This window comes from Fragaria vesca, linkage group LG3 (assembly GCF_000184155.1).
Source record: "Fragaria vesca subsp. vesca linkage group LG3, FraVesHawaii_1.0, whole genome shotgun sequence".
NCBI lineage: Eukaryota > Viridiplantae > Streptophyta > Magnoliopsida > Rosales > Rosaceae > Fragaria > Fragaria vesca.
In genome coordinates this window covers 4,261,518-4,277,166 of record NC_020493.1, presented here as the reverse complement: position 1 = coordinate 4,277,166, position 15,649 = coordinate 4,261,518, and the positions used below count along the sequence as shown (strand labels likewise).

The 15,649-nt window shown below is 38.3% G+C and overlaps 1 protein-coding gene, 1 non-coding gene and 1 pseudogene across 4 annotated transcripts in view; 2 read left to right on the top strand and 1 right to left on the bottom strand.

Annotated features, from left to right (window-relative positions):
• The window catches only part of LOC101297418, a 35,359-nt pseudogene that overhangs the window by 16,979 nt on the left and 2,731 nt on the right, over positions 1 to 15,649 (top strand). The window lies entirely within an intron of this gene.
• On the top strand, positions 3,891 to 5,228 carry LOC101304456. 2 transcript variants are annotated; one of them, XR_184196.1, is made up of 5 exons: positions 3,891 to 4,067; positions 4,154 to 4,247; positions 4,415 to 4,488; positions 4,721 to 4,806; positions 4,896 to 5,192. It is a non-coding gene; the product is annotated as an uncharacterized LOC101304456 (transcript). The 2 variants fall into 2 exon arrangements; XR_184195.1 differs by lacking the exons at positions 3,891 to 4,067; positions 4,154 to 4,247 and having other exon boundaries at positions 4,293 to 4,806; positions 4,896 to 5,228.
• LOC101303591 (shikimate O-hydroxycinnamoyltransferase-like) lies at positions 6,925 to 8,641 on the bottom strand. The gene is made up of 2 exons (XM_004293600.1): positions 8,423 to 8,641; positions 6,925 to 8,320 (listed from the first exon to the last, which is right to left on the bottom strand). Exon 2 carries the CDS (start codon positions 8,299 to 8,301, stop codon positions 6,967 to 6,969), a length of 1,335 nt encoding a protein of 444 aa, XP_004293648.1. The 5' UTR covers positions 8,302 to 8,320; positions 8,423 to 8,641; the 3' UTR covers positions 6,925 to 6,966.

The following is a 15,649-nucleotide window of genomic DNA, read 5'->3' as shown; positions in this document are numbered from 1 at the left end:
TGAGTCTGCCGACACTTATCCAATGGATGTTAGTCAACTAGTTGAGCTAGAGTTCAATCCTCTGGTGGCAGAGATGTAGATACCTCGAGGCTATGGAAATAAAATTCTAGTGGAAATAAAAGCTGTTTCTTTAACCAAATTTTCAAGGGTTACATGAATTGCATCATGAATTGCATCCAGACCAAGGAAGAAAATTTCGATGATTACGGAAATTTCGACTCTCCAAAATATGGAAATTTCGATGGAAATTTCTGGGAAATATCGATTACAGTAAAAAAATGAGAAAATTGACGGAAATTTAAAAAAAACAAGGAAATTTTAAACCAAACTTTAAGAGATATTTGTTTTCTATATTATGTACTATATTTGAAATGAAAACTTTGAATAAACATTAATCTATAGAGAGTAGTAAGTTAAGGTGAAAAGGTTAGTACTGAACCGTTAATAATTCTTAAAAATTTACTTTAAATATTTTTTTTTAAAAGGTAGATATATTAAAAATAAATTAAGAAGTGTAGGTAAAAAAGTTTTTTTTAATTTTTTATAGAAGTATAGGTAAAAAAGTTAGTTGGGGATTAGACATTTACCTAATTTTTTGCTTTTCAAATTCAGAAAAAAAAAACCTAATATATATTGTAAAGATAATAAAATTTACAAGTTGAATGGTTAGTAGGATTGGTTAAGGTGTTAGCCTTGTATCAACCCCAACCAAGGTTCGAATCCCCTTGGCTTCAAAATTCAACATTTTGCTTCAATTCGTGGAGGAGAAAGAGGAAAGGCAGCGCATGAGAGAGGACACGTGGAGGAGAAGGAGGAAAGGCAGCTCATGAGTGCATGACGGCATGACCACGTGCAAACAGCCCACAAGCCAGTCAAACATTTCGGCGGACAGCAGAACCACGTGCAAAGCAGGCCGAAAATTTTCGGCGGGAAAAAGTTTCTCCGGGATTTCGGAGATATCGTAAAAAAACGAAAATACTCATCAACGTACGTTTCATATATCTGCAAATCATTTGAAATTTGATTCAATAGAAAATATTTACATGATCACCTAACTAGCAGTGTTTACTGTATTGTTAAAGCGGTGCTTATATGCTTCGTTGTTATTAGATTTTGCTTCTATTCAAGAGCGTATGGTTCAATTTGAGTATGTATGTTCTTTTGTCTTTAACTTTTGTTATCAAATTTCTATAAAATGTATAATATTGAATTCTTAATATTCAGTTAACTACGTGATTATTTGATATGTTTTTAATTTAAGATATGATATGTAAAACATAGGAAAAAAATGAAAGAAAAAATTTTAGCCCACCCCAACCTAAAATCCTAGGTCCGTCATTGTTGGCCATATGTGGTAGTTTACCTCTCGTTTACTTGAAACAAATAGAAGCCAACTCATTTGTTTTTAGAATTAATAGAAGCTGACTCGTAGGAAACATGAGAATTGTTTTTTTTTTTTTTTGATCGAAATGAAAGATTTTATTGATGAGATTAAGTACAAACAGAGGACAAACAACCAACCAATTCCTATGTATTCAGACCATTCCATCTAAGAGAGTAATCTAAATTGAGAGCTAAATTAGCTAGCTTGTCAGCTGCCAAATTGGATTCTCTGAAACCATGTGAGAAAAACGAACAAGGAAGGGAAGAGAGAGTTCTTGTTTAACATCAACAACTACCTGCCCAAAGCTCGAATCATCGTCCCCAACATCAGACACAGCTTTAACCAACTTAAGGCAATCACTCTCAAACACAATTGGAGAATAACTATACACATTGGCCATCGCACTAGCTGCACGTCCTGCAAAAGCTTCTACAATCTCAACAGAAGTACCATTACTCACCCGAAACACAGACCCCTCACTACCACTGCATTCGAGTCCCGAACTATAACCCCAACACCTCCGATTCTTGTGATAGGGTTAAAGGCACCGTCTAGATTTGCTTTAAGCCATCCATTTGGTGGAGGAGTCCACGGTTTCAAAAACCTTCTTGAGACCAACTTAGGTTTCCAAGTTAACTGTAACAAAGCTATATAGGAGCGTACTTGATAGAACAACTTATTCAGCGAGGCCACTTTGTTCTCCCAAAGTCGACTGTTCCTTTCCTTCCATATTGACCACAGAATGACAAGAAGCAACTGAAAATTCTCTCTAGACAATGACTCTGAACACGAAGAAAGCCAATCCATCATGGACATGGAATTAGATACTCCCTGGAAAACTCCAACTAGCTCTGGGAACAATAGGACAAGATCCTTCAAGAAACAACAATCCCAACTGATATGTTCGATTTCCTCATCCTCATGATTACAGAAACAACACCCATTGTTTATGAAAACTCTCTTAGTTCGAAGCTATGAAATAGTAGGCAATATAGACGAACAGACTTTCCAAGTATGGACTTTAACCTTACCAGGGATATTAAGATGCCAAACTTTCCGCCAAAAATTACCAGGTTCAACCGAACTAGAAGAGGAAGAGATATCTGAAGAGAGTTGTCGAGCTAGAAGACAAGCTGACCTTGTAGCAAACCAGCCTTTAGGATCAAAATGCAAATTAATTTATCATGTGCCATACGATGTCGGAGTAGTGGTATAGAGAGGATCAAACTCACGTCAGTAGGCTCAAAATGTCCCTCCAAAAGTTGAGAATCCCATTGCTTAGAAGCTGTTATAAACTCACTGACCATTGAAAGTCTCATACTTCTCCGACTTAATGGTCTAAAGTCTCGATCACGAGGTAACCACGGATCCTCCCAAGCATGAACCGAACTACCATCCCTAAATTGCCAACGTGTACCGTTAACCAATAAATCACGAGCCTCAAAGATACCCTTCCAGCTTGCCGAAGGAGATGAAGGAATTGGAGCTAACCAAAAATCAGAATTAGGAAAATACCTCACTTTGTACAATCGACCCAACAAAGATGATGGGTTCTTCACAAGACGCCATCCTTGCTTCGAAAGCAATGCTAAATTGTGAGCATGAAGATCGCGAAATCCTATACCACCCTCCTCCTTCGGACGACATAGTTTATCCCATGACATCCAATGGATTTTTTATTGTCAGAATTATTCCTCCACCAAAACTTAGCACACATCTGATTAAGTGAATTGCATAAAGTTTTAGGAAGGAGGAAACAACTCATAGAATAAGATGGGAAAGACTGCGCCACCACTCTAATTAATATATCCTTCCCAGCTCCACTTAACAATTTCCCTTGCCAACTCTCGAGTTTCTGACTCAACTGCTCTTTGATTTAAGAGAAAGTTTTTGTTTTATTTCTACCCACAACTGTAGGTAACCCTAGGTACTTAGCATGTTTCTCAACAATCCCAACTTCCAAAAGGGAAGCTAAAAAGCTGCGGTCATCAACTGAAACACCCCTACCAACAACCACACTACTCTTTGCAAAATTAACTTGTTGACCGGAAGCCAACTCATAATCTGCCAAAACTGACTTGATACTAATACATTCCTCCTCGGTAGCTTTACCAAACAACAAGCTATCATCGGCGAATAAAAGATGATGAAGAAATGTTGGTCACTCCATTAACTTTCATACACTCGACAGTTTACTCCATTAACTTTCAATTTCAATCGATCACTCCTTTAACTATCTAATGTCACACAATTAAGTTTATCCGTTAAGTGGTCGTTCAAATCAATGGTTAAGTTGATAACTAGACATATTTTTCAGCTGAATGAAAAGAGAAATTCCATTTAACACCCCCACATCCTCCGTTTTCACTGAAAAAATTTCATATTAATTTTCATTTTACCCATCTTCTTTTGTTTTTAGCCGATCGATAAAGATCAAAACTAGAGAAATGTGTTTGGGCCGGGGAAAGCCCTTTCCGTTAAAACTCGTACTCCGTCTCGGTAGTCGGAATCGAAACAAAACCAGAAAAAAGAAGAGAGAAAGAGAGAAACTCCGTGCAGAGGCTGAAGAGGGAAAACCATCCTCCTTCCTTAGCCTCGCCTTTCGCTCCGCCATGGATTCCCTCCAAAAGCGAGCTGCTGAAAGATTAAGCAAAACTTCTTCGGGCCCCGATCCCACCTATCGGTCCGTCATACAACTTATTCTATGTGACCTTCCTACACAATTGTCTTCTATTATTATTATTGCTAATATTGTTGCTCGGTTCGCAGATGTTGGAGGAATGCGAGAAATATATATGTTAATTTACATCTGAGAATCAAGAATTAGAAGAAAAACTTGCAGCTTTGTCTAGATAGTCTTCAGGTACTCGGAGTTGCACCTCTTCTCGCTTTTTTGTTCCATGAAGTATTTTTATTCATCAACTTAGGCTGTTGTACAGTATCTTAGATCCCTTTATGGATCTGTCAATTTGTTGCATCACCTTTTGGTTGTCATTCCTATGTTCTTAACCCCTAGTTCTTGCATTGCAGAAGAATCAGACAAAGTGGCCAGCAAGGGATTTTCATTTGGAAGTTATTTGCCTGATTGTTCATCTTTACGGAAAGTTTATACTATCTTTTTCTATGAATGAGGGAATGAAAAAATAAGGATGGGATTACATAGAGGTTGGACTCAATGGGGTATTAATTTGAGTAACAATTGATCAAAATATGAATTGGTTACTATGACCATACTATGACTGAGTGACTATGTCTACCTTCTCTCGGTTTTGTTGGTCTCAAATAAATAATGCTTTGATACATGATTTACTGGTTAATGCATTCATGAACAGGAAGACAAAGAGTTACTCGAGCAGCAGATGCATGACATGGCTGTAGTGATTGAGAAATTGGAAAGCAGTAGACAAAAGCTTTTAATGGAGGTAGTCTCAGCAGTTTATTTTTCTATCATGAGTATCCTTTTGTGTGTATTCGTTTCACAGCAAACTCACTTTTTTGTAAATGTTGGCAGATTGATTCCCAATCTTCGGAGATAGAAAGGCTTTTTGAGGAGAACTCTAATTTATCTAGTTCTCATCAGGAGGCTATGAGCATAGCTGTCACTGGGAGAATCAGGTACATTTGGTGGCTGAATTGATGACAATTGACAGAATATAGCTTTGTTCAAGGAACTCTGCCTTTGCGTATCTGGCTGACTGTGCATCTATCAGATGAATTATTTTTTTGTAGTAATATTTTGTCGTTTACTTTCCCATTAACTAGGCTCAAAAAACTGTCGGTTGTGCATGAAAATGGGTGATATTGTTTAAGCTACTTTTGCTGATATATTGGTGAATCCATCTAATCGAAGATGGATGTATGAAACAGCGTGTTGGTGTGGAATAACCAAGGATTTGATGCGGGAGTAGAAATCAGTTTTAGATATGTGCTCTTCTACTTGCAGGTGAAAGACTGTCTTAAGCAAAATTAAGAGCTCCGAGGAATCTTCGATAAGTTAAGGACTGACCAGGCTAAGGGTTTGCTTGACTCCCATAACAATGGCTCTAACAAGACTGGTTCAGCTGAATATACAACTGAATTTCTCTCTATCAAGGTTAGTCTGGTTTAGTGTCACATTTGATCATCGATAGAGTTCTCTTCAATTTCGTATTCTATATGGATGTTATTGGGTTGTTAAGAGGTAGAGAATCAGCCACTGCACTATAACAGCTTGTTCGAGTATAATTACAAGGAGTTATCTATTTGTTGTGAAAGGATAATCCAATTAATTAGTTTTTCAATTTGCTATATCCTAGGCCTTGCTGATAAAGCATTGGGGTTGCGTTTTCTTTTAGGATCAACTTGGAAAAGAACAGAGTAAAGCAGAGGCATTATCGGCTGAGGTATTACAGCTCTCAGCCAGACTCCAACAGACCACTCAAGCGTACAATGGGCTCGCACGCCTGTAATTTTCTCTCTCCTCTCCATTTCTCTATTCATCTTGTTTTTATAAGTTCCATGCAAGGCTGCAATAATAAGATAAATTTCATCTAATGTATGGCAGCTATAAACCGGTCTTGAGAAACATAGAAAGCAGTCTCATTAAGATGAAACAAGATGGCCCTGTGACGGTGCGGTAAATGCAAAAAAAAATTCATCGTCCCTTTACATTGTGCCCCTTATGTCTGCTCGGCATCTTTCATGTAGCCACAACGTACAAGGTATCCAAATATATACAGAATAGCTTTATGTAGAATGTTTTGTTAAGGAAATATAATGAAAAATGAATTATCACTCTTATTTTTCATTTTTTGAGAAATGAGAAGTCTCTACATTGTTGTAAATGATACATTGTTCATGAAAAATCTCTTATACAGTTATACATAGTTCTGACTTCTGAGAGATAAATCGGTATCTTGTATCTGCACTCTATCGATGACCAAGTGATAACAACTACAATCGATGGGACTATTTCAATCGAGAAACTGAAGTCTTATATGTTGCTACTAGTATCGTATACTTGAATGTTTTTGCTGATCTCTAATGTAAGTATGTAACTGCAGACAAACCCGTGTTTCAGAAGCAACAGATCATCTTATCTGTGAATGTTGTTGTTTTTGTTTTTTTGTTTTTTTCCTGAAACGATCTGTGAATGATTTTGCTTCATGTATTGTTGGGATGCGATCGAGTTGGACCTCTTGTTTTTGTGTACACATTTTTCATAGCTTTAAGTTCATATGCATCGTTGCATAGAGCACCTCGATCTGAGAGTAGTATAAGATAGTATAATAACTTTTCGTATAAAACATGATATGAAAATGAAACTTTCTCAATATTTTGAGATGATGAACTGATTAAGAAAATAAATTAAAACATGTTTTCACAGGATATATACATGTCATTCCCTTGATTTAATCTCTCATCATAATAAATTTGACCTGGTAGAATTTAAATGAATACTAGTCCATCAAATTAGTAAACATACACATCTCACACATGAAAGGATTCTAACATTTATTCCAAAAAAAAGAAAAAAAAAAAAAGAAAGAAATTATTCTAACATCTCAAACATCTTGTGATTGATCTTCCTCATTACTTAATGATCATATGTCATAAACCAACTTGGAAAATGATTTCATATGCTGGGACTCCAGATTGATGCACAGCGATAAACTTCCATCATTAGTAGCGGTTGGTATCATGTATGCCTTCCCTTCACTTGGAATCCCAGCACGACCCATGAAAATCGGTCGCCCCCATCCAAAGTCAGCATCATAGAGGGGCAGCGTAAACCAGCTAGTTATCCCAAGATTAGGGCACCTAACATGAGTCCCACGAGCAAGGCTTGGCAGATCCCGATGTCGACGCTGCTCAAGTTCAAGATAGTCGAGTGCTGATCGAAGATAGTCATCGTCCATACGCACCACAGCATTGTGAATGCAGCATGCGGCATACGATAGTGGTTTTGATATAAGATCCCCTGCTACGGCTGTTGCTGCGGCTCTGAAAATCACATTACCAAAGTAACCAGGTGGGAGTGGGGGTTGCAGTCTGGTCCTTCCGTTTACAGCAAAGTAAAAGTTGGTTTCTTGATCATTAGCTAGTTCACGTGCCTTGCAGGCACATCTCCATACATGACCTGCAAACACCTCAAATGTCGTATACTTCATCTCATTGTCTTCCTCCTTAGTCATGGTCGACATAGCTTTCAAGATGTTGAGCTGCTCCCTGGTAAATTTAAAAACCGAGACGACTGTTTCTGCCCCAGTCGTTCCATGGTCGTTAGGAGGTTGGTATACAATGTGGTGATTGTGGTCGAGTAAAGTCCGAGGTTGTTCTCGAGCACGAAGTAATGTCCTGTCGATCGTTGGTGGGATTGCAATGTCCGCACCACGAGCAATATCAGACCATGTATTTATAAAGTGAAGAGCAGATAACCCATCTGCTAAATGATGATCTAGGCGAACACCAAGAGCCACTGCACCGCATTTGAAGTAGGTGATCTGAACCAGCAACAGAGGATAAGAAGATATACCGCCGGAATAATCAACGGTTGGGAGGAGCCCTCTCCCGAACTCGGGAGTGGGTGCAAAATCGCCCAAGTCATCTATGCAAGAGCTGCTATCGGCCACAACAAACAAGGCTCCCTCCGCATTGCAATCTATTTCTAGACGACGTCGACCCTTGTCGCCCTCGTCCATATTTTGCTTCAGACGGCCGGCCAAAGGGTAAAAGGGCACAAGAGCCTTGCTGAGCGAGTCCTTGAGGACAGCCATGTCGACCTTGTCTGCACCTTTTGGCTTATTGTAGATATAAATACTAGGAGTGTGAGTGCTGGGCTGCACCAAGTCCATGTTCGAGAGCCACAATGACTGCCGTGGTGTCTCCGTCGCTGGCCTGACCACTGTCGACTCCATCAGTCTGACGTTGACCGCCATATTCCTGCTAGCAATATATCTGCCATTTTTTCAGATGAAGTTGCATTTCATGAATCAATGATGAACATCCTAGAAAGCAAAGATATCTCCACACCAGAAATAAGTACTAATAATTATATACCTTTCGTCCGAGAGACGCCGCCGAGCCAAAATGGTTTAGAACTCTTGCTTTTGTAATATCCCAAGCAATGTTTCAGGGCTAGCTACGTCGTACTGATTAAGTTTCCTTCTTTCATGGTGATGAGAAATTAAGGCTAGCCTTGTCTGAAACTGATTGCTTCATCTTCTCAACCATCTTCGTAATGATAGGTGACCGCAGAATTCATGTTTCATGGTACGTACTACATTGAGGTGGATAAGGTTTCATTCTTGGCCACTGTCCGTGGATCGAAACAGTTGAGTAATAATTCTGATGATGATGACAGCCAGGGAAGTAATGATTGATCAGCCCAATTTATAAATTTATAAAATAAGTCCACCTATAAACCCAAACTACCCTTCCTGCGTATACACGCGCGAAAGGGCCGCACTCACGCGTGTGAATATTGTTTTCGTGTTCTATAGACTATTGGACCATAAAACACATGATTGTAATGCGACTCTTCCAATGGCTTAGTCCAACTCAAAATGATGACCACCAATTCCATATATCTCAATTACATACTAACGTCAGTAATAATAAAAAATATCAGCAAGGCATCAGAATGCTAGTTGGCCCTTGTGTCTCTTCTGTAATCAAATCCTCATGGTTATTCATCATTCAGCATTACAAAGCAAGATCGAGGATGGACTATGCAATTGCAGATGCCAAATCATCCTTATGCTGCACCACAGTCCTAGCCCTGCATCCTCACTAATAGAAATGCCAAAGTAAATGACAACAAAACCCAACTACGGAATTCAAATAAATATCCTTGAGGTTTGAACAATTTTGTGGCACCATCTTCTAAACTCGTGTCTATTACAAAGTATACATATATACTAATCAAATTTTGAAAAGAACAAATCCAGAGACCAAAAGGAACACGCACATTTCCAACACATCCCCTGGCTCATGCAGCAGAAGTGCACACTATCGGCACACAATCTACACTCAAATACACATCAAAGCAAATAATTAAGTCCATGTGGAGAAATATAAGTGTAATGCATTCTGCCATCAAATAATGTTATACAATAACTTTGTTAAACTTTGTTAAGTAATTTAGGTTCCAGCAGTTTTTACATAAAACTTAAACTTACTTTGGTTTCTCATCAATTATCATACCAGCAGTCTAGATCTACCCTATTAACACCTTTCAACTTTGTCTTTAGCAGTGTGCTAACTTATGTATTTCTGCAAGACCAATCAGAGTAAATCCCCTTTCTGCAGCGGTCACTCAAAATGAAGATGTGAATTTGCATCCCCTTAGCTCTACAGTAAAGATATGCAAGTCGGACAAAACAGAAAATTAGGCAGATTGCTATAAGATATTAGAGTAAAGATAAGTAAGTTTTCATTCCTATATACTATGGAATTTTCCATCTGCAAAAGCACGTCTCCTGTCATGATATGGAACTACCTCAAGAAACTGTAACAATATGGGGCTGAGATGGAACCGTTATGAGTTCTTGAACACTTGAACTTGCACTACAAATTGAAAAAAGTGAAAGTAAATAACAGATTAAAACTAGACCACAACAACATCACTACTCTTATTCAAAAGAGTAAAACACTACCCACATGTCGTATGATACCATTGAGCACAATCATCTATTGCTATCTATCACAGAACACAGAGTCTAAATAAGATGATAAAAGAAAAAGAAAAGAAAGCATGACTATTGATCTACAGTATACTGGTTCATATATATGAATAGGTTTAAATTTTTATCACTCTAAGGAGATATATATATAGCCAAGTTAAAACTTTCTCATAAACTTGGATACCTGCAAATTCAATTGGCAAGATAATGATATGCCTTACACATCTAGAGCCGGGTAAATATGGTTGCAACTTTAGTCCTGTATATACGAAACATGGTTGCACTGATACGAAATCCTCATAGAAAGATACATGCATACAAACATTCATGTAATTAATCAAGAATGCTAATGACAGAAAGTTGCTTGAATGCCTACTTTTAGGAGACCTGAAAAACAATGAGAAAAGCAATTGGAACTTGAAATCGAATACCCAGAAACAACCGAAATCAAAATCTCAAAAAAAGAGCTAGTCAACAAAGATTAAGTTGATAATACCTTCAATTGGTGGTGGAAGATTTTGTTGCGGACCAAATAACAGCACCAAATAACAGCAGCTAATAGATGAACAAGAGATTACTGCGGGGAAATGCGGGGAAATACCCACAGATCAAATCTATGCAAGAACAGAAAACAAAAAAGAACACAAAGGATTTGACGTAGTTCGGCAATTGCCTACGTCCACGGAGCAGCAGGGAGAAGGAAATCCACTATCAAACAAGGTTTACAAAGTGACATGCACAGCAACTCTTCTATAACAACAGCTCTCAAAGGTGTTTTACGGCAACAAACAAAAACTATCTCTATAACCCGAGAAACCCTATTGTTACCCTCTTTAATAGCCTTAAAATACCTATTACTATAATACCCTTAATCCAAAACAAGATTAACACAACCAAATTAAGCCACTAAACAACAATCTCCACCTTAACGAGATATACAGACATCACAACAACATCTGCACTCTTTGAGCCTCCATACCCTGCAATACCAACAACCCAAGTTCCCTGCTGCTCATTAGCCAAGTCCAAACGATGTTCAAACTTGGCAGCACCAACAACTTTTGTCAACATATCAACTGGGTTATCTACAGTAGGTATCTTCTGAAGAGCAATCTTCTTCCTTTCAACAATATCACACACATAATGAAATCTAACAAACATCAATGTGCTTCGTTCTTGAGTGATATACCTGATATTTAGCCAAGTAAATGGCACTTTGGCTATCACAATGAACCTCCACCTTCTTCTGACAAATGCCTAACTCATTGATGAGTCCCCGCAGCCATAAAGCTTCTTTAAATCCTTACAGCCATGTATTCAACCTCTATGGTTGACAAGGCTATTGTATCTTGCAGCACAAATCTCCAACTTATAGGCCCCTTGGCCATGGTGTACAAATAACTTGTAATCGATCTTCTTTTATCCAAATCACCAGCATAGTCAGAATCAGTATAACCAATAACAAATTTTCCAATCCCAGCAGTGTTTCTCTCAAAACATAAACCCACATCTCTAGTCCCATGTAGGTACTTCAATATCCATTTAGCAGCATTCAAATGCTCTTTACCTGGATTATGCATATAACGACTAACCAAACCAACTGCATGAGAAATATCGGGTCTAGAACAGACCATAGCATACATCAGGCCACCAACCAAATTAGCATATGGAACATTTTTCATATACTGTTTCTCTTCTTCAGTTTTGGGACATTGTAAAGCACTAAGTTTGAAATGATTGGCCAAAGGAGTACTTACAGCTCTTGTTGAACCATGAACTCTAAATTTCTGTAGCAACTTTTCCAAATATTGCTTCTGTGTTAGCCAAAGCAGACCTTTTTCTCTACTGCGGGTAATCTCCATTCCAAGTATCTTCCTTGTTTCACCAAGGTCCTTCATTTCAAACTCCTTCATTTGCTCTTTCAACTTTTCTATCTCCTTCATATTCTTTGAAGCAATAAACATGTCATCTACATATATTGACAAGTAGATGAAAGATCCATCTTGTAGCTTCTTAAAATAAACACAATGATCATATTTACTGCGGGAGTACTTCTGTCATGAAATCTCAAATACCACTAACACGGGGATTGCTTCAAACCATACAGTGACTTGTTCAATTTGCATACCAAATTCTCTTTTCCATTGACTTGAAATCCATCCGGCTGAGACATGTATATCTCTTCATCTAAGTCACCATGTAAGAATGCCGTTTTCACATCAGGTTGCACCAATTCAAGGTCAAATTGTGCAACCAAAGGCAACAACACTCGAATAGAACAATGTTTCACCACAGGAGAAAAAATCTCGTTGTAGTCTACACCTTCCTTCTGTGAATATCCCTTTGCTAGCAGTCTAGCTTTATATCTTACGCTGCTGTTATTATCAACGTCTTCCTTCTTGGCATATACCCATTTGCAACCAATAGCTCTTTTACCTTCTGGTAATTGAACTAAATCTCATGTCTTGTTCTTCATATGAGAATTCAACTCTTTCTTCATTGCTTCATTCCATTCTCCACTTTCAGGACTAGCTACAACTTCTTTGAAGCTTAATGGGATCTTAGCAGCAACAACGGGATAGACATAAGCAACACAATCTTCAAATCTGGCAGGCTTTCTAATTGTTCTTTTTTCTCTTCTCAACGCAATAGGTTGCTGGTCAGGTACAGCCACATCACCATCTTGGACTTGTATATGTTCACCATTCACTCCTTCATGTTCTTCTTCACTTTGAGTCTCTTGAGTCGGTTGTTGAGACTTGGAAGGTTGAACTTTGTCAAACTCCACATGTGAACATCTCTACCATTCTTCCGCGGTGATCCACCAGTAGCCTTTTGCTACTATTAAGCATACTAGCTTCATCAAATGTGACATCTCTACTAATCACAAGCTTCTTCAACTCTGGGCACCACAACCTGAAACCTTTGACACCACTGCTAAAATCAACAAATATAGGCTTCTTGGCTCTCGGATCAAGTTTAGATTTAGTTACACGAAAATAAGCAAGACAACCAAATATGTGCAAATAATCATAATCTATTACTGGTTTTCCGGTCCATACTCAATGAGAGTTTTACCTCCAATTGTTGCAGATGGTAAGCGATTGACGAGGTGACAAACATAGTTGATAGCTTTTGCCCAAAATGATTTGCTCAAGCCGGACTGAGCCAACATGCACCTCACTTTCTCCAACAAAGTTCTGTTCAATCTCTCAGCAACCCCATTTTGCTGCGGGGTTCCAAGTACAGTGAAATGCCTAACTATGCCTTTTTCTTTACACACTTTTAGAAAAGGATCAGATTTATACTCTCCACCATTATCTAACCTCAAAACTTTGATTTTCTTCCCCGTTTGGTTTTCTACCATATTCTTCCAATTCAAGAAAATACTCAACACCTCATATTTGTGCTTTATTGTGTAGACCCATAATCTTCTAGAGTAGTCATCAACAAATGTCACAAATCAATGTTTATCACTCTTAAAGGCTATTTCTGTAGGTCCCCAAACATCAGAGTGCACATAATCAAGAATTCCTTTAGTTTGATGCACTACGGTGCCAAACTTCACTCTTGTCTGCTTGTCTAAAACACAATGCTCACATAAGTCGAGTTTGCAAGTTTTAACTCCTTTTAATAGGCCTTGTTTCACCAATCCTTGAAGAGCTTTTTCTCCCGCGTGCCCAAGTCTCATATGCCACAGCTTGGTATCATTAGAATCAATACATTCTTTCACAGCAGCAACACTACCTATTATTGTTTCTCCTTGCAGTAAGTACAAATTGACATGTCTGTTTCCTTTCATCACTACTAAAGCTCCTTTTGATACTTTAGTAACATCATTCTCCATAACAATTCTATATCCACTTGCTTCTAAGACTCCCAAAGAGATTAAGTTATGCCCAAGCATAGGAACATACCATACAATGGTTAGTTCTCTAACCGCACCATCATGGAGCCTCAACTTGATTATCCCAATTCCCTTTCTATCATATGGATAGTCATCACCCTGAACACACTTCCACTAACACTTGTATCTAGTGTTGCAAACCAATCTCTATTGTGGCACATATGTTGAGAACAACCACTATCCAAGAGCCATGAATCAGGATCAGCAGACGCAACACAACTAGTTCCTTGGACATTGAGAACAAATTCAGACTCGTCCTCACTAAATGCCACATTGGCATGAGTGCCTTTGTTCTTGTTTTTCAACTTCTGGCAATCATTCTTCCAATGCCCTTGCTCATGACAAAATGCACATTCATCTCCCCAAACTTCTTCTGTTTTTGGAGTTTCCTCTTGGATGAGAATGAAACTTTTTTCTACTGCCGTGATTTTTCCTTTCAACTGTCCTGCTCTAACAACCAAACAATCTGAGGTAGATGCAGTACTCTGCTTATCAACATGTCTAATTTCATAATTCTCATCAGAGAATTAGAAACTTCTTCAAACTTAATAGTCTCTTTATCATGAAGAAGAGTTGTTACCAAATGTTCATATGAATATGGCAGAGAATTCACTAAAAGTATAGCTTTATCTTCATCTTTAATTTCTTCATCTAAATTCAACAAATCGGCAACCAATTTATTAAAAGCATCAAGATGGTGAATCATCTTCGTACCTTCTTTGTACTTGAAATTGAACAGCCTCCTCTTCAAATGCAAACGATTCTCAGCACTTTTCATCATGTATTTGTCTTCTAACTTTTGCCACAACTCTTTTGTCATCATTTCCCGCATCACATCGAACTTTGGCTGCTTCGCCAAACATAAGCGAATCGTATAGTAAGCCATCTTATTTATCTTCTGCCAATTCAATCTTTATCTGACATACCCTCGGGCCTATCTTCTAAAGCCATATCCAAATCTTGTTGAGCTAACACATCTTTCACTTCGCACTGCCACATCCCAAAGTTGTTTGTACCAACTAATTTCTCCACCTCAAACTTTGCATTCTGAACCGTTGTTCTTGCAAATCTATCTGCATCTCCATGTTCATCACCCATCTCCTCAAATCAGAGTCGCAACTGGCTCTGATACTAGTTGTTGCGCTCAGACCAAATAACAGCGGGCTAACAGATGAACAAGAGATTACTACGGGGAAAAAGCCACAGATCAAATCTATGCAAGAACAGAAAACAAAAGAGAACACAAAGGATTTAACGTGGTTCGGCAATTGCCTATGTCCACGGAGCAGCAGGGAGAAGGAAATCCACTATCAAACAAGGTTTACAAAGTGACACAACAACTCTTCTATAACAGCAGCTCTCAAAGGTGTTTTACGGCAGCAAACAAAAACTATCTCTATAACCTGAGAAACCCTATTGCTACCCTCTTTAATAGCCTTAAAATAACTATTACAATAATACCCTTAATCCAAAACAAGATTAACACAACCAAATTGAGCCACTAAACAACAGATTTGTTTGCAAATAACCGATTTGGACACCAATCTTTCCTCTCTATGGATTTCAGTCTGCTCTGGTCCTCAAACCTCAATCTATGTGAGTTTTCTCCGAATCTCTTTTTGAGAATGATTCTGAGTTGGGTCCTTCGTTTTATAGGAAGCCATATCTGCCCCGATAACCTCCCACATCTTACCC